Source organism: Prionailurus viverrinus, unplaced genomic scaffold, assembly GCF_022837055.1.
Source record: "Prionailurus viverrinus isolate Anna unplaced genomic scaffold, UM_Priviv_1.0 scaffold_33, whole genome shotgun sequence".
NCBI lineage: Eukaryota > Metazoa > Chordata > Mammalia > Carnivora > Felidae > Prionailurus > Prionailurus viverrinus.
This window is the reverse complement of record NW_025927604.1, coordinates 1,415,668-1,433,287: the sequence shown is the minus strand read 5'-3', so window position 1 is coordinate 1,433,287 and position 17,620 is coordinate 1,415,668. Positions and strand designations below refer to the sequence as shown.

The window sequence follows — 17,620 nt, the reverse complement described above, 5'->3', positions numbered from 1 at the left end:
GTGTGTTCACCTGTCTGTGTGTTCATCTGTGTACATCTGTGTGTACATCCGTGTGTGCTCACCTGTCTGTGTATTCATCTGTGTGTGTGTGCTTGTGTATGCCTGGAGTCATCCCCAAACATTCTCATTTTCGGTTTGCTACAATGTGCTTACCTATAATTCCTAAATTTAACTTATTTTAAATCAGTCCTACTTACGATAACATAAGAAAATCTACGTGCAGCCAAACGTGTGTCTTAGGGTATTTTCGGAACCCGCTGGGAAGCGGACGTCCTAGACCTTGTACAGTTGTCGTGCCCTGAGGCCTGAGGTACGTTCTGCAGGGGGAGCGGTGGGCACGTGCCCCGGACAAAACCCGAGCTAGGGGCGTGTGTGCCCGGGACACATCCCCAGCTGTGTGTGCTGCGTGTGCACAGGTCAGCAGTCCTGGCTGGTCTCCAGCGCAGCCCTGAGGGGCTGGGGGGAGTGGCTGCTGTGCGTGTGGGGCTGCCGGTGGGACCGAGCCGTCCACTCCCACTGCATTGCCCCTGATCTGAGGAGGGCCAGCGCCGTGTGCAAAACCCACTCGGTCTGAGCGCTGTCACTGCCCCCTACAGTCCGTGGGTCTAGGCCTAGGCACCAAAACACCCATCCCTCAGTGTCCATACCCGGAAAATGGACCGAACCCCTCCAGCTCTTCTCTCCGGGGACAGTGTGTGCAGGGGCCCTCTGTGAACCGTCAGGCACCCTGGGCGGGGGACACGCCAACCCATCAGCTGTGCTCTTGTAGGTGCGGTGGGGAGGGGGGGCTCCCGAGCTCCTCTCAACCCCAGTGGGCAGAGCTCTGCTCTCGCACCAGGGGCCTGGTGGGGCTACAGCCCTGCCCGACCCTGCCACCACCAAGAAGCTGGACTCACACAGCAGTGGCCGCCCCTCCGTGGGAGAAGCCGGGCCCGCGTGGAGGGCAGCTGTGATGCACCAAGCCCTGTGCATTCCCTTTTGTAAACCGTGAAGACAAACCATTACAGAACTGAGGATTACGTGCGGGAACTGGTGCCCAGGGAAAGTGCATGCCGGACAACAGAAGCCTCAGGACGAGCCGCCTGCATCAGACCTCAGTAAATAATCCTCCTGCTGCCTAAAAAATCCAGCCCTAGAACATTCTAGAAACAAGCAGCTTGCAAAGCAAAATAATATCGTGGCCAAAATTCAAACTTTTAATTCTTTGATTTAAATAAATTGTGGCATATGTAGGGGTTACAATTCCTGTGTACCTAGGACAGATGCCCAGAGACGCCAGGAAATGCAGGAAAACGCAGGGCCCCCACCCCATGGTGCTGAACCAGAAGCTCCAGCATCAAGAAGGACGGGTGAGCGGCTCCCACAACCCCCTCTCCCACCACGCTCACGAGCAGCAGGGACGGGGGCTGCTAAGAGAAAGATCCAAATAATGAAGAGGTATCTAAATTTGGCCAACCAAAGTATAAATGGAAGCCAATTTGGGGGCCCGTTTTTAGAGCTAATTGCCTCTGATTGAAATCGGTTTTGATTTGGCTCGAATTGGAGGCTCAGACGGCTACGGCACCTACATGCCGCCCGTGTCTACAGTGATCGCGCATCTGGAAGCGGACGGCTCCCGGCGGGAGGACGCGGCTTCGCAGGAAAGAGGCCGACAGCGATGCGAGGCGGCTTCCAAGCTCTTCCCCGTTGGTCCCTTCGGGTCCTCTTGGCCATGAAATCTTTAGAGAGGGGACTTCCCTTCAGAATGAGAACTCGCGTTAGGCAGAGTCCTCACCAAAAAGTCTCTTTGATTTGAACAATTCTATCTATCCTCCCCCCTACTTTCAGCCTGGGGTCCCAGTGAGTGTCACGGCCGGTGAGGCAGGTTCGCAGGATGTGTGTGTGACACACGGCACATCGGCCCAAAAGTGTGTGCACGTGGCACGCGGGCTTTCCTGGGCTCACCCCTGCTTCCCTCCTGAGCCCCTACGCTGTGCTGTCTACACTGCACGGGCCGGGGACCAGGGCGAGCAGCCCTTGAAGAGTGCGAATGGTATTCACGTACAGGTTAGGTTTTAATACATTTTCAGTTTACATATTGCACATAATTAGACATAAAATTACCCACTTCCTTTAAAGAATATCCCCAATGTGTTGCCCTGGGTAAGAGTGGAGCAAAGTGTTGTCTCAGGAAGTTTAAGACGCTTGAAGATCCAAGACCAAGAGTTTATCTGGCACAACTCATCTTTCCATGATCAGAAACGTCCTGTTAATGGCCAACAACCAAAATTCAGTGTCAAGTGTGACAAGAGGAACATTTCCAGAAAGTTCCACACCAGAGGATCTTTGGGAGGGTACTGGGACCTCCCGTCTAAGGTCTCTATGAAGAAGTAGAATTGTGCGCCTACAACGAACGGTGTGATCTCACTCTGTCACGTAAGCGGCTGCCGCAGCACAGACTGACCAAACCTTTTGAAGATTTGAAGATGGATGTGATCTGTTGAGGGGGGCAGGTGCGTGAATTGTTCTAGAGAAAGCTGCTGTAGATCTTTAAGGAATCAACCTACGCTCCTATGCAGGGAAAAGCCATCCCCAAGGCCCTCGTGACTCAGACTAAAGGTAACCAGTGGAGGGGTATCATCGAACAAGACGTTACAGGACAACAGATATTGTATTCTGTCGTTTCCTCAGGTGGGAAAGACTTATCATCAAGTAAAACTCAGTCGCTGAAATATTGGAGTTTTTATAGCAGGAACCCGTAGTTTTGAAGATCCACCGATAAAAATGGGCCATTTTAGAAAACTGGTCTAGTTTAGATTTCCCAGAAAGGATCGCTCAAAATGGCACTTAGTTGTTGCAAAGACACGCTGACAAACGAGCGTGGCTTTCAGATGAACCACAATTAGGAAAAGGCCATCACTCCCTGAAGATCAGTTCTCATCCAGGAACAGGCAGCGTGGAGGGAACGGACCACTCCAACACTGCCCTGGAGGACGAGGAGGGCGGACCGCCTGCCTCTGAAGATGCGGATGGCGAGGACCCTCACCCACCTTCTGAGACGAAAGAGAAGAAGACAGTGCGGACGGAAGCCAGAGAAGTGGCGGCTATGCTCGGAGCTTCGGGGCAGCGTAAACCGAGCCCAAAGTCAAGGGATGAACACCCACAACACCTAGGTCCCTCAGAAAACTACTCTGGCCTCTGGGGGTGTGGAGACGCTAACCACTTAGAAGCAGTCCTAGATACAAGCCGTGCAGAGGCTATTTCTTGTTTACGGCTGGCCTGCTGGAACTGCATATATGTATGCCAGACTTTGCAAAGCATTCCTCATCAAGAAATTCAAAGGAAAGGTGCCATGGTCTGATGTGTTGGCCACGTTCCATGTGCAGTTAGTCACGTTTTGATCATGAGGGAAATACGGCTTTAAGCTGTGAGAAAGGATGTCTTAACAAAGTGGGTTGAGGTGTTCTTGCACCTGTCCGTTCTGAGGTTCTAAAAGCTATTTGTCCATTAGGCACTGCGTGGATGACACTAGACTTTAAAGCCGTTAAGTAAGAGGATGCCCTCCGGGTGTTTACACGCCATGAAGAACACGCCAAGAGTCTCGTGACGGAAGGGCTAGTTCAGGAGGTCACTGAACATGAGCAGGTGATCTATGGCGCTAGGGCCTTGGACAGGGATCCTGCAAAAAATGACATGATGTGAAACAGAGCCCTGCACTCTGAGACAGCCCTGGTGTAGCACAGTGGGACAGGTGTGGGGTGGAATCCTTGGAGAAGGAATCGTGTCTCCTCCGATCAGAGCGCCGGAGACTTTCACGCACTCTCTATGACTTGTACTGACTCCTTCCAAAACTTGTGTCGGAACTGAATGTGGTTCTGCATTTTCAAAGAAGAGAAACCTTAGTCTGGGGAAATAAATGTAAGTGATCAGATTTATGCTTAAGATATAGAAAGAGTTACAGGCACAGGGGAGAGGGAGAGCGAGCGGCTGGAGGGGTGTGTGCCTGAGTGCTGGCGAGCTCCTGGCTGGACCCATCGGTGAGGTGACGCTGTCCTAGAGTCTTTGGAACTATGACCACCGCATGCCTAGGGAATTGGCTACTGTCATGGTGAGTTCTTGTCATCAGTGCTATTTAAATGCCCATATTTTAAATGATCGTATTAACTAGTGACTGCTAAAAAACCAGTTTTTCATTTTTTAGGTTATAATCATTTCCTAAAAGCTTGAGTACCTCTGTCAAACTTCCTTTCCGTGTGCATGCCTATCAGGAGAGAAACTACTTATGCCTGAGAAAATTCAGGACAGAAAGGCTATGGCATGAGAGAGCTAGAGACAAATGAGAAGCAAGAGGCAGAGAGACTGTGCGGAAAGGTGACCGAAATCCCGAGGACCCGGTCGTGCGTGCTGTCCGGGCACTGCGGGCGCAGGTGATTTTCTTAAAGACACTTTCCTTTACATGTGACACACCCATTTCGTGACTACTAGGTGCAGAGATTTTTAATAGAATGATTTTCGTTAAATCTTACTTGAGTTCTTGTGAGCTGGTAGCCAGCATGCTTCGAATGCTTTTGTCAGCGAGGGGGCAGCCGGACAGACTGTAAGACAGGCCAGAGAGTCAGGTGAGTAGCGGCTCCCGCCAGCTTACGCTCCCGGACAAACACAACATAAAGTTGAAACTAAAAAGTTTAATGCAGAAAAGCGATGGGGCAAGTGCTGTATATTGAATTTTTTTTTTTTGGTATAATTAACTTGGCGTATGTTTACGTCTTCATTAAAGAAAACAGGTCTGTTAATAAGCGATTTTTGAAAAAGAATACGAAATGTTTGCGCTCTTTGGTTTAAATGTTTGTAAAGAATTTTCCAAATCAAGGTGGTTTATCCGAATGTAAAAGACACTATACAACACGTAAATCAAGCACGATTTTATAGGTCAACATAGAGCACTTAGAGGGTTGACACGTAATTCGACGTTTTTACTTTGACAGCATTGTTGAGGTAAGCTGAAAACAATAAATTGAAAAGACAGAATCCACCATGAGAAAAAATGAAGTCACACCTTCTATGTGAGGCGTAATTACCAGTCACATGACCACTCCCATCACACCTTGGTGTTGGACATCTGCCACCAAACAAAAACAAAAACAGCCAAAATAGTAAGTAGGTTTAAAAAAAAAAAAACTTTAAGAAAGTTTCATTGTTTCCAGTTTAGCTGCAATGTCTGTGAGGGGGTTAAGCGCCCTGAGGGAAGCTGCAAAAACGGCACGGACCAAATGGCAGAAGGCGTCTCCATCACACAGAGCGTCCTGGGAGCAAGCAAGCCACGCGGCTTCTCGCTCCACTGAACTGGCAGTTTGAGACATTTATATGCTGCGAACGTCGCATGCTCAAACGGCAAGGCATGTACAGATCGGTTTTTAAAAATAAGCCAAAGAAAGGGACAGTCGAGAAGAGCAGGCATCTCGCCTGGAGTTATGCTTACGTTATTAAGTCCTTTTTGCTCTCCTTGCACTGGGGGTACTTGGGCTTGGGGCTGGGGATGGTCACCTCTCCCGGGTACCTTCTCTCCTCCAGAGCCTCCTGGAATGGGTCCAAGTCTTCCGGCTGCGGGCAAAACACAGCTTCAGGGCCGCACGGACGACAGTGTGACAGACCGACCGCAGACGCGTCCCGCCGGGGCGCCGGCCGCCGCTGCGTTTTCCTCCCCTCCCACCGCTGTCCCTTTAAAGGTATTCCACGCCTTTGTCCGGGTGAGGCCCCTGCCGCAAGCGCGGAGCGGGGCTCTGTTCAAAGACTATCGCTTTCGGAGCCGACCGTAGCCGCTCACCTACCGCTCTAAACTTCTAAATTCACGGTCACCTGTCGGGGGGCAGGGCCTCACTCGATATTTCTGTTGGGGTACTAATAAGAGGGACAGACACATGGTTCGGAAACCAGAGACCCTGTTTCTTCGTTGGCCTTTCTCACTCGATGCCCCGCAAGCACCTGTTGCTGTCCGGCACCCGTGTCCGACACTGACCTGCTAAGCTTAAACACTGACCCTACACGTGTTCCGGAACGAGAGTTATTCCGACCATCGGTGAGCATTCTGGGAGTGTGCGTTAAGTCCCAAGGCGAGGGAAGACCAGCTGAGATTAATGTTGTGGTTCTCAGTTACTCTTATGCAAAATTTTCTTTTTCAACAGAAAGCGTCTCCTCCTGGGTAAGCGGGTCCCCTTGCGCTAACTAAGAAATGCCTATAGATGGCAGTACTCAGCAAACGTGTCTTGTGAATGCTCGCGAGTACTTTTTCCTTCTGGGACGGTCTGTTTGATGAAAACACTTCTGTCGGTTTAGGAGGGCTTAATTTTAATTAAAATAAATTCGGAGACTCAACCATCACGCCTTATTTGGCGGTAATGATTTAACACCGTAGGAGAGAAAAGAATACTTTGGAATTTAGCTTTTGCCACTCAGACTCTATTCTTTGGCAACGCGTGGCTTCAATTTAATCAAATTTAATCATTTTTGAAGAATAAAGACGATAGGCCTTGAGATGAAATGGCCTTATAACCGGGTGCCTTTTCTGCCAATTCTTACAAATAGCTAATGTTCCCTTTTTTTCTGCACTACCTTGTTTCCCTAAGAAGCTATTGCTTTGATGGTGGTCTCCCTCTTGTATTCAAAAAGGGTTTTCATTTTCCAGTGACTAAAGAAGATGTCATAATTTTCAGAACTGAACACTGGAGACAAAGCCGGGACAATAAAGAACAACCTTTTCTTCGCTTCTTTTCTCAGCTTCAACGCTATTTTCACGACTTGGGGAACTTGAGTGTGAACGTTGTGACTACAGGTCTCCCCCACTTGGCGAAAGCGCACGTCACACCACTTTGCTCTCATGAAAGACCCACATCAGTACCTGCTTCTGCTAACAGAAAGAATCCAAAGAGGATTCGTGCTTCTAGGAAAAGAGGCGAGAAACGCAATAGCGCTCAGTGTTGGTTTTGCGGAGAGCCGTCGGAGCGGCGGCTCGCACCCGGGCCGCGCGAGCCGCCCCGACGGGCACGCACCTGCCCCCGAGGGCCCACGCAGCAGCGTCTCAGCGCCCGGCTCCAGGGCCCCGACCACTGAGAGGTGAGCACCTGGGCTTCGTTTCAGGCCGTTTCCCTTTGGCAAAGTGTGTCCTCGGGTTGAGAAAAGCCTGAGAGGTTATTTTTGGGGTCTGGGGATGCTGAAAATACATTCCATATAAATTACTGGTAACTGCTTCTGCACTTTGTGCCATTTGGCTTAGGAAAGTCTCCACAGGAAAGCTACAATTTCCGGTCATCGTATTCAGAAGTATGTTCCTGACAGAGCTGTTTTAGCAATACTGCAGCCAAGGAAGATTTAGGCGATTATACTAAAGCGACTTCTCAGGGCTGGAATATACTCTTCTGAATATTTTAGGTTTCTCTGGGAATAGGCACGAGCCTTTGCTTCAAAGAGCTAGCTAATTAACAGCACACAATTAACCATTTAAATACTTAACACTCTCCTTAGGGTTCTCTATCTGCAGGGAAAACCATGCATCATAGCAACATGTCACCCAGAAAAAGGGACGGGCTGGCTGGCTGTTGACGTCTTTTCTCGGAGAAATCGTTTGTAACTAAACGCACTTGTTGGAAAATAAAATTCACGCTCGAAAAGAACCCGTGGTTTGTTTCACCGAATCGGTGTTAGTGACAAATCTCTCCCTGGCCCACGAAGTGTGTGGTCAGCCCTAGTCAGCTGAGGTCATCCCGCGGGTGCCCGCTGATGCCCGACCCCGCGCCCCGAGCCGGCCTGCAGGTGAGGGGGACGTACGGGGGCCTCGCTGGTGTCGCCCCCGTCCGCCCTGCGGGGCTTCAGCTTGGTGTAGTCCACGGGCAGCTCCCAGCAGTCGTCCTCGCCCAGCTGGAAACACCGGCCGCCCATCACGGCCTGCTGCTGGGGGGACATGGGCTCCAGGGGTGTCAGGACCGGGCAGCAGCTCTCCCGCGGCCGTGGCTTGTTCATGCTGAGGTCCAGAGTCCCGTTCTCGTCCACCTCCATGTCGGGGTTCTGCCGGACAGAGAGACATGGTGACTGTGCGGCTCCACCGCCAGCCCCAGCCCTGCCTTTGGCCAGTGCAGAATCCAGACGCGGATTCCTCCCGGGGTCTCCCGCGCATGGGCTCCCGAGGTGAGCGAAGCGGTGCCCTGGGGACATGTCTGCTGTCCCGCACTTAGCCGCGACATTGGATGGCAGGTGCGTGCATCTATTCGCCTGTTGGTGACCTGCGACCTGTCCATCTAGCTCTTATTTATTTGTCTACCACTCACCACTTCTCTTTAGCTTCTCTTTTCTGCAGTTCCCCTCTGCTTTTAGAAATAAGCCTGGCCAGGGCTCTGGGCTGACGGCTCAGAGCCTGGAGCCTGTTTCCGATTCTGTGTCTCCCTCTCTCTCTGCCCCTCCCCCGTTCATGCTCTGTCTCTCTCTGTCCCAAAAATAAACAAGCGTTGAAAAAAAAAATTAAAAAAAAAAAAAAGAAATAAGCCTGGCCAGAAGACAATCATGCCTAATCTCCACTCTATTCCAGCTCAAATACCGTCTAAGAGATCAGAGATAGATGTGTGTTTACGCTTAAAAATTCGCCTTCAGTTTCACTGATGCAAATACTTCAAGACCGGGAGAGGAGGAGAACAGACCAGTCAGAGGCATGGAGGGCGAGGGAGAAGGAGCCAGAATTTACTTTCCAACAAGAAAGGCTGCGATGAACAGCCTTTTCCACCTTAAGGGAGGGAGGTGTGCAATCACAGCTCAAATGACCTCTAGTCCAGTGATTCCAATCTCACCTACTCTGCGTTTCAGCAAGCCCGAAATTGAGACAACTGTCTTAAAAAAATAGAGAAGTACAGGGTGAGGGTTTTTTTTTTTTTAAATGATGCTTTAAAACAGACGAAGAAGACTTCAGACCTTGCCTCTCCGGAGGAGGGAGGCAAGGAAGGACACATGAAGGGCAGAGAGAGAAATACCGCCAACCACCCTCCGCTTCCGTTCCCGGAGAGTTACACTCTCTTGAGCAAAATTCGGGTTTCAGGCTGGCGTGAAAGCTGCTGCCTACCCCAGCGTCTGGCAGCTCTCTCCTCTGGACGTCACAGCGGAGGGAAGCTGCGGGGACGTCGGCCCATCCAGGCTGCTACCTTGATAAATTACCGAGCGGGATTCTGTCTGTGCTCTTCCTGTCCGTGAGCACTCCAGCTTTCAAGCTCTCCTACTAATTTAGCCTTCATAATGTTGGAGTTAATTCTCTCAGTCTTAGGTTTAATAAAGTGAAACAAAATCCGAAGGGGTTACTGTCTTTTTTTTTTTTTTTTCCTCCTTGCCAGGGAAGCCCGTCCATGCTAGCCTTGAATTTTAGCAGCCCTGATCACCACAGAAATCGCACGCCCCTGACACTTCTCCATAATCGTGGAATAAAAATATTAAGAGTAAAGAAAGCAGGGAGCCTGGGTGGCTCAGTCGGTTAAGCGTCTGACTTCGGCTCAGGTCATGATCTCACGGTCCTTGAGTTCAAGCCCCGAGTGGGGCTCTGTGCTGACCGCTCAGAGCCTGGAGCCTGTTTCAGATTCTGTGTCTCCCTCTCTCTCGGACCCTCCCCCATTCATGCTCTGTCTCTCTCTGTCTCAAAAATAAATAAACATTAAAAAAAAAAGAGTAAAGAAAGCATTTGCAAAACATGAAATTACTGGCCTGTCTCCATTCATACGCATCACAAGTACTGGTAACGAGTCCCCTCAGGTCTGAGTGCTCAGGGTGCATGGCGGGGCCGTGCTAGTACAGGAGAGGGGGTGACGGAGTGGCCCCCGCCAGGTGGCGCCCTCTGCTCTGCGGCAGCCCGAGGGACCGTCCTGCCCTCACGCCAACAAGGTGACAAACCCTGCGGGGACAGACGTCTCCGCACTAATGAAAGCCAGCCGGGATGCGTGGCAGTCCCAGCGGAGACTGGATTTCTACTTTCTTTCTTCCCTGATACTAGTGACCCACTGGGAGCGAAGGGACAGTCCTGTGCTTGATTTGACAGCGGGGCCACCGGACCCTCCTGGTGTTCAGGGTTCCGGGCACGTGGCCGCTTCAGTTTCCTACTGTCCCTGTGGCCATTGAACCGACGTGAGGGCACTGGCTGTCCCGTTTCCGGAACCGCCCCTGGGTCCTAAGGGCAGGGTCCACGCACACGTTACTCTAACAGGCCTGCGCGTGCCCCCCGCCCCCCGCGTCAGAGAGCCTGTCGTCCTGGGACGTGCGATTGAAGCCGCTCCCAGCAAAGCCACGCCTGGGGCTCCGCTAGGTCGCGCGCTTTGCGGGGGAAGTAGCAGCGGGGCGCGGGCTCCAGGGGGCGCGCACGGCCCGGCAGCGGGCGCCCGGCGGGGCGGGGGGAGGGGGTCGCGTACCCGCGCGGCGCACAGGTCCTGCGGCTTGGTGGACAGGTTCTGCGGCATCTCTCGGCAGCGCGTGGACAGGTTGAGGATGGCCGTGGCGGCCATGTGCGCCGCCTCCATGTCGTGCGCGTAGTCGAAGCTGCTCTTGCTGCACGTGCTGCTGGCGCTGCTCCCGCCCCCGCAGCTCAGGTTGCTGCTGCTGCTGGGCGCGTAGCTGCTGGTGGTGCTGCTGCTGGGGCTGGCGTTCTTGCAGTACCGCTTCGCTGGGGAGACACGGGGACAGGGGTGACTCGGGTCCCCGCCAACGGGGCGACGGCAGAGCGGGGCCCCGCGCCCCGCCACCCGCACCGCTGCCCTCCCGCCGGCCCGGGGCACACCCGCGCCAGCGGCGGGGGAGGGGGCCGATCGGTGGAGAAAAGCCCATCTGGCCTTTCCCCTGTGACCCTGGGAAGTTGGCGGGGACGGAGCCGGGTGTGGGGGGGGGGGGGGCGGCAGGGGAGACGCACGCGTCTCTCTGGCAGGCCACACGTGGCTGCGGTGGCCACCACCCAATCCATTTAGAGGCGCACACCTGGTTAGGATTGGGTCCCCTGATGTCAGGGCGTGACCAGCGCGCCGCCTGCTCGAGCCTGCAGGAGGGGTGTCCCGGTCATGACTGCCCATGGGCTCAGGGGGGCCACGGGACCCCACAGACCTCATGGCTCCAGAGACTGGCCGCTCCTTCCGGCCGGGAGGGGCCTCAGTGGCCACGTGGGGCTCGCTGTCTTGTGTGCAACCGCACAGACTGGTGGGGGCCTGTGTGCTTTGGGGGGTGGCCGTCTGGCTGAGCATGAGGGACCAAAACACCCCTTTCCTCAGGAAAAGCCTGGTCCTGTGATTCTAATAAAGAGCCACACGGAGGAACCAGCAATGTCAAGGGACAGACGATGGCACAGGCCGTGGGCTGAGCCCAAGGTGAGCAGGGCAGGGCGGCCACGTGCATGCCCCACACCGGCCCTCCTCCTTGTCGGGTCGGCCTCCTGTCACCCGCGGGGAGCCTGGCTCCCAGGATGCCCTGGTGAACAACCCGCACCACCCACGGCTCAGCCACTTGGGAGCAAGCGTTGCTTTTGTTCGTTCGGAATCTCTGGCACGCGGGTGGGAAAACGTTTGTGGGTTATTCGTCCGGGCCCTGTGGCCATTGCCAGGGGCGGCAGAGCCACACAGGCTGTCTGTCCACCTGCAGGCTGTCAGATCTCCCCTGGGGTCCTGGGCGGTGAGGGGTCACCCAGGGCGAAGCTGGGGGCGTGGGAGATGCCCACGGTCCTCTCCCTCACGGGGTCCCGAGCTCCGTCCTCGAGCGGCTCTTTCCCGACCCACCCGCACGTTTGCGCGTCCTTTCCAAAGCGACTCGGCCGGCTCTCCCCGCGTGTCCAGCACTGGCAGCAGCGGTCTGTACCTGGAGCCGCTCTCCGAGGAGGACACGCGCAGCGCTTTCCTCCCGGAGGGAGGGGCACACCCGGCGATATGACCAACGGACCCCCCTCCTGTACCGGCACGGTCGGTCATCGTGAGCAATGGCACGAGGGTGCCCAGAACACCTCATTCGGATACAAGTGGCAGAATAAAGAAGGCCTCACGGTTGAGAACTTGCAACTTTGGACCGAAGGCCACTTTCATCTCGTCCCCGGGTCGCACAGCGACGCTGGCAGAGAGCACGCAGGCCCTGGGGTACGGAGGGCCACCAGGCCCCCCCACGGCCCCCACCGCGAGTCACAGAGCCGCTGCACGGGCAGGTGGCCGTTTGAAGTCCCCTTGCGTGGACCGGAGGGTGACTGCAAGCACTCGGACCCGGCTTGAGAGCGGGCCAGCTCTCTCTCCTCGAGGACTCGTCACACACCTGTTGGCGTGTCTGCGGTGTGACCTTCCTTCCTCTTTCTTCTGCGAAGGCAGCTTGTCTAAGCAGAAGACGGCACAGTGGGTGCCAGTGGCCTGGGGGGCTGAGGCAGCAATGCAGGGGCACCTGACAGAGACCCTCCCTGGAGAGACAGCCCCCCGTGCCAGACCTGAGCATCAGGCACAGGGAACCACGTGACACAGCGGCTTGGGGTATGCTCTGCCTGGGCTGAAGTCGTGGCTTTACACCATTTACAATTTTGACACAAAAACGGGACTATCAGGGCGCCTGGGGGGCTCAGTCGGTTGAGCAGCCGACTTCGGCTCGGGTCATGATCACAGGGCACCTGAGTCGGAGCCCCGGTCGGGCTCGCTGTTTTCAGGGTGGAGCCTGCTTGGGACTCTCTCTCTCTCCGCCCCTCCTCTGCTCACGCTGCCTCAAAAATAAATAAAAATAAGGATATAAAAATTGTAGGAGAAATGAAATAGTATTTATCAGGGTTCCTGTCCCTAGCGAGGGCTAGCCGCTGGCTGAGGAAAGAAATGTGGTGCACGTACGTGAGAGAAAAGGCCACTTTGGGGTGAAAGGAGCAAATTTCAATTTCTGAAAGAAAGTAAGCAGGACGCGTGTTCATACGGCAAATGGCAGCAAACTTTTGGGAAAGTGCGTGTACCGCAGCAAACGTTGGAATCTTGAATTCTGGGGTCGGGGCAGCATCCTAGCCGTGACTGACCTGGGGGCCACCTGCCGATGGGCCTGACGCAGGAGAAGTCCTGGGGCAGGCATCCATGTCATGTGCGACCTCCTACTCAACGTGACCCCTCCTTCCTCCTTTCATTCAAAACGAAAACAAGAGTGCGGACTTCAAGTCTTCCGGGTAACGTGGCTCCTACTCGTAGGATGCTCGCAAAGCCGGCGACGCTGACCGCTGACCATGACCAAATGCGCTCCCCTTCCCAGTCAGTCAGCAGACAGAATCTGTCAGTGTCCCTCCGTGCGTCAGCCTGTCACTGGAGGTTATGGAGTGCACACTTTCCCACGAGACTGCCATCACCACGCGCGGCAACCGCGGCAGCCAGCCAGGCCCCACCCCGCGTTGAGACCCCTCTTCAAGGATTCTGCCCTCTCTGGCGGGACAAAGAAAGACTCCGCGGGATTTCTACTGACTAAATATGACAAGTTGGAAAGTAAAAGCAACCAGCTTCCAACAAGAGCTTTCTTGTGACCCTGTGCTAAGTGAGTGCCTCCTTCCTCCAGGAATGCCCACCTTCTGATGTATTGACACAAGGGAACAGACCGATGCGTCCTTACGAAAACCAGACATAAAGAGCATAGTCCAGACGTTCGCCTCCTGAGGCTTCACTCGCGGGCTGGGAGCCGGCAGCCGGCAGCCTGGTTGGGTTCAGGCATCCGCACACCTTGATTCACGGCGCTGACTCTCACAGTGTCCACGTAAGTCGACGTCGTCTTGAGCGCATGGAGACAGATGCAGAGGATACGTGGGAAAGGAGCTTTTTGGCGAGAACCCGCTAGAGGAGGTCTGCCCGTCGTTCGCTCATGTTACTTAAAGCATTGGATCCCAGTTGGGACTCTCCATTTTCCCGCTCACCCATGCAGTCAGGTGGTGTTCTCTGCATGGCCCCGGTCTGCCTGGCCGACCCCGGCACAGTGAGGTTTGAATCGGGACGGGCGCTTCCGGTCCAGTGGGAAGATCAGCTGTTTACCCTGAACTGCCACGGGTGGGGCCCAGAGCTGCGTGTGGGCCGAGGACAGTTGTCCGGTTCTGCACAAGCGACCTCGTGAAGTTAGGAGGAGGGCTGATTAGTGCCAGCCGGGTCGAGTCAGAGCGCTGAGAGCCTGAGAGGCCCTGGGAGTGACGGGCCCTGGGGCAGCCCGCGGCCAGGCACGGGCAGGACGGGGGCCTTCCGGGGAGAGCTGGCTGGGGGCAGCAGCGAGGAGGCCTGGAGGGCCCGGCTCCTGAGGATTCACCCCAGACGGCCATCCAAGCAGCTCCGCCAGCCGGGGGGCCCAGGCAGGGTGGAAGGTGGGAGGTTGGCACATTGGGGTGGTACTGAGTCTGAGGAGCAAAGAGAAAGTCCAGTCGATCACTAAGCGCTTAGCTTGGAGGATTTGGGAGTTGGCAACAATACAAAGGGAGGCTCGTGGTGGGAGCCCGTGGGGGCTCTGGCGACTATGGGTTTGGACAGAGCTTGGGGCCGTGATAAGTTGCCCAGGGACAAGAGTGGAGATGTCTTAGCCTGGGGTTGGCAGCTGTTCCTGTAAAACACCGGACAGTAGTCTAGGTGTCGTGGGCCCCACGGTCTCTGGCAGAAGCACTCAGCTCCGCCGTTGTGCGAAAGCGGTCACGGGCCAAACAGATGAGGGTGGCCAGGGGCCCGTACAGCTTTACCTATGAACGCCGAAATTTGAATGTCACATGATTTTTAGATGTCACAAATTCTTCCTTTCTCCCCAACAATTTAAACATATTAGAGCCATTCTCAGCTCATGGTAACAAACAGGTAAGGGGAGATGCCAGCCTGGTGCCCATGGGAGAGGGCAGGGCCGACACACATGTGCAGGAGCCCCACATTCTTTCCCACTTTCCCTCCTTGAATGCCCTGCACGTAGACTTTCAAGCCTTATGAGAGAGAACCCCAAGCTCCTTGGCACAGTGGGTGATACACAGCCATCTCGTCGCCCTCTCCACAGTTGCCTGTTCCTACTTTCAGGCACCTTGCCAGGCCACTGGCCATTCCTACCAGCCCATGGCGCTTCTGTCTTTGTATAACTTCTACTCAAGCTCATGATTAAGCGTAAGGTTTGCCACTTCGATAAAGCTCATGCTAATTCCTCCAGAATGGATTCCTTCCTTCATTGCCTGCATGAGTGTGTGTTTCACTGCCTTCCATTTGTTCTCAAGCTCTTCCTTGAAACTTGACATCCAGAGGGAAAGAAGAGATAGATAGATGATACATGATAGACAGATGAGTGGATGAATGTGGATGGATGGATGGATGGATGGATGGATAGATGAATGGATGGATGGATGGATGGATGGATGGATGGATGAACAGACGGATGGATGGATGGGTGGATGGGTGGATAGACAGATAGAAAGACAGATAACAACTAGCCAGTGTCTGGAAGAATGCAGGCAACTAAATCAATGTGTGTTGAGTGTTTTTGATCACAGGTGGTGGGACCTAAGTCATGATATCCAAACACTGGAGAGAAAGGTCCTACTCTTTCTTCCTGTTTGGCATTTCCATGGTCCTGCCCCTTCCTCCCATGCGTTATGCTTCTCCTCACAATAGGCTCATTTCATGGTTATTCTTCAAGAGCAATGACTCAATTCTCTGCACCTGCAGCAAGTCCCAGGGAGGACACTCTTGTAGGGACCACAGACTACAGTTGCTCTGTGGTGCAAAGGTCCAGGGAAGGCTCTTCTCAGCTCTATCCCATCAAGAAAACTGACCTGTCTCATCCTTAATGGGCACTTTCTTTGATGTTTTAAAAGTCTGTCAGATGAATCTAGTGTAAGGAAAACATGGAGTCACCGATGCTTTTCTTGGTAAATTGTGGTGAAAGACTGCCTTTCTTTTGCTTTTTTCTCCTTTCTTAAAGACGTAATATTGAAGTTTTTCTTCTGTATTCTTGCTTCCTTGTGGGCCAGTTGGAGAGCATGGCTCAGCCCTGGTTTCCGACAACAGGTGTTTTCAGGGTCAGTGAGAATGAATGCCAACGATCAAATGTCTGTCCAACTCTCTAGAGCTGTCAGCCAGTTCTCACAACAGCTCTGTGAGGTCCATGGGGTGGACCACTAACTCACGAACTAACCACTAACACTCAGGAAGATTATCTGCCCCACACCACGCAGCTCCTAAACAGAACAGCCGAGAATACACCCAAGTAGGTTTGACTTCTGGCGCAGGAAAATGTTCTCTACTGGTCGTGACCTCACCCAAAGTGCAACCATAACTATGAGGTTAAGGAAATCAGGCCACACATAACAACAGGTGTGGCAAGCAGGTGCGGGAAGACAGGCTTCCAGAGGAACTCCTTCTCCAGTCACCGTGAGATGTCACTGAATCGGAAATCGTGTAAGCGGAACCCTGATGATGTGGGTTCAGTTTTTTTGATCCTTCCTTTGCAATCACATGGATAAAATTCTCACAAACCAGAAATTGGCAGATCATTGGGATAAAATAAACAGAGCAAAAATAACTATTTTCTGTTATACCCTAAGACACTCCCTTTTCTCCACCTACATTTTTCTTCCTCTACGTTGAGAATCGATACGCACAAGGATAATCAATATGCAACACATCTAGGAAATACTAAATTTCATTCACTATGCATATTAATTGTTATTAAGGCAAAGAATGACTACCGTAACTTGGAAACATGCGCAGCAACTCACACTGAATTGTAAAGAGGTTTTGGAACTCCCCAAGCGTTCAATCGAAATGAACTTTTTTGTGTGCTGTGATTTTAATTAAAGATCTTTTTCAGAGAGGAGTTAAAAGATCTTTAAAGGCCCATCTCCCTGCCTCCGCTACAGAACACCAAGATAAGACTTAGAAGTCATCAGAACTCCTATAACCCACATCTTAGTCGGAAACGCTTGCCAACTCGGTCCATATATATCCTAGAATTCCAAGCAGAGTTGCGGTCGGATAAATACGTGGTGTCAGAGAAACGCAGTGGTCCCTCTCTGGTTCAACGACTTACCATGTTAGCAGTGGGGACCGAAGGCAACTAGTTCACGCCCCTGGCGGAGGGCCCAGAACCCGCGAGAGGAAGGAAGCTGCCCCCTCCTGAGGAGGTGGCATCTCATCTGTTCTACCTGCTCTTTGTTTCTGGCGGATTTGTGGTCGCTAGGTCACAGGGGGTGGCCCTGCCTGGCCCCACTCGCGGTGGAGGAACAGGCCAGGGCCGGTGCCTGCTGGAAAGAGGCTGGGTGACACCGGTAGAAATCGTGTGCCCTTGGATGCACCTTGGAATCACTGGCAACTTAGAAAATGTCACCACACAGGCAGCGCCCCCGGGGATTCCGGTCTAATCGGTCTGGGGTGCATCCCGGACAATCGAAGTTTTAAAATCTCCCCAGATGAATCTAATGTGCATCCAAGGTTGAGATGACTGCAGAGTGCTGGTGCTGGGGGCTACTTCCGGCTCTCCCAGGCTTCTCTGCGTTGGGGCCATCGACTAGAGGAAGTTCATGAACCTAAGGACGCGGCAGCAGCACAGCCGAATGCAGACCGGCCAAAGGCTCGCTCTGTCCGCATCTGAAAGCGGCCAGAATGCGTTGCCTTGGAAACCCCGAGGGAAGGGCGGCTTTCTCCCT

General features: G+C 53.5%; 1 protein-coding gene across 4 annotated transcripts in view; it reads right to left on the bottom strand.

Annotated features, from left to right (window-relative positions):
* Positions 1-17,620, bottom strand: part of MYT1L (myelin transcription factor 1 like) — a 143,569-nt gene that overhangs the window by 60,815 nt on the left and 65,134 nt on the right. For all 4 annotated transcript variants that reach the window (XM_047845245.1, XM_047845248.1, XM_047845246.1 and 1 more), the window contains exons 10-13: positions 10,407-10,657; positions 7,801-8,037; positions 5,459-5,580; positions 4,506-4,574 (exon numbers count right to left, since the gene is read on the bottom strand). In XM_047845245.1, coding sequence (XP_047701201.1) covers positions 4,506-4,574; positions 5,459-5,580; positions 7,801-8,037; positions 10,407-10,657 — 679 coding nt within the window. The remainder of the gene's footprint in view (positions 1-4,505; positions 4,575-5,458; positions 5,581-7,800; positions 8,038-10,406; positions 10,658-17,620) is intronic.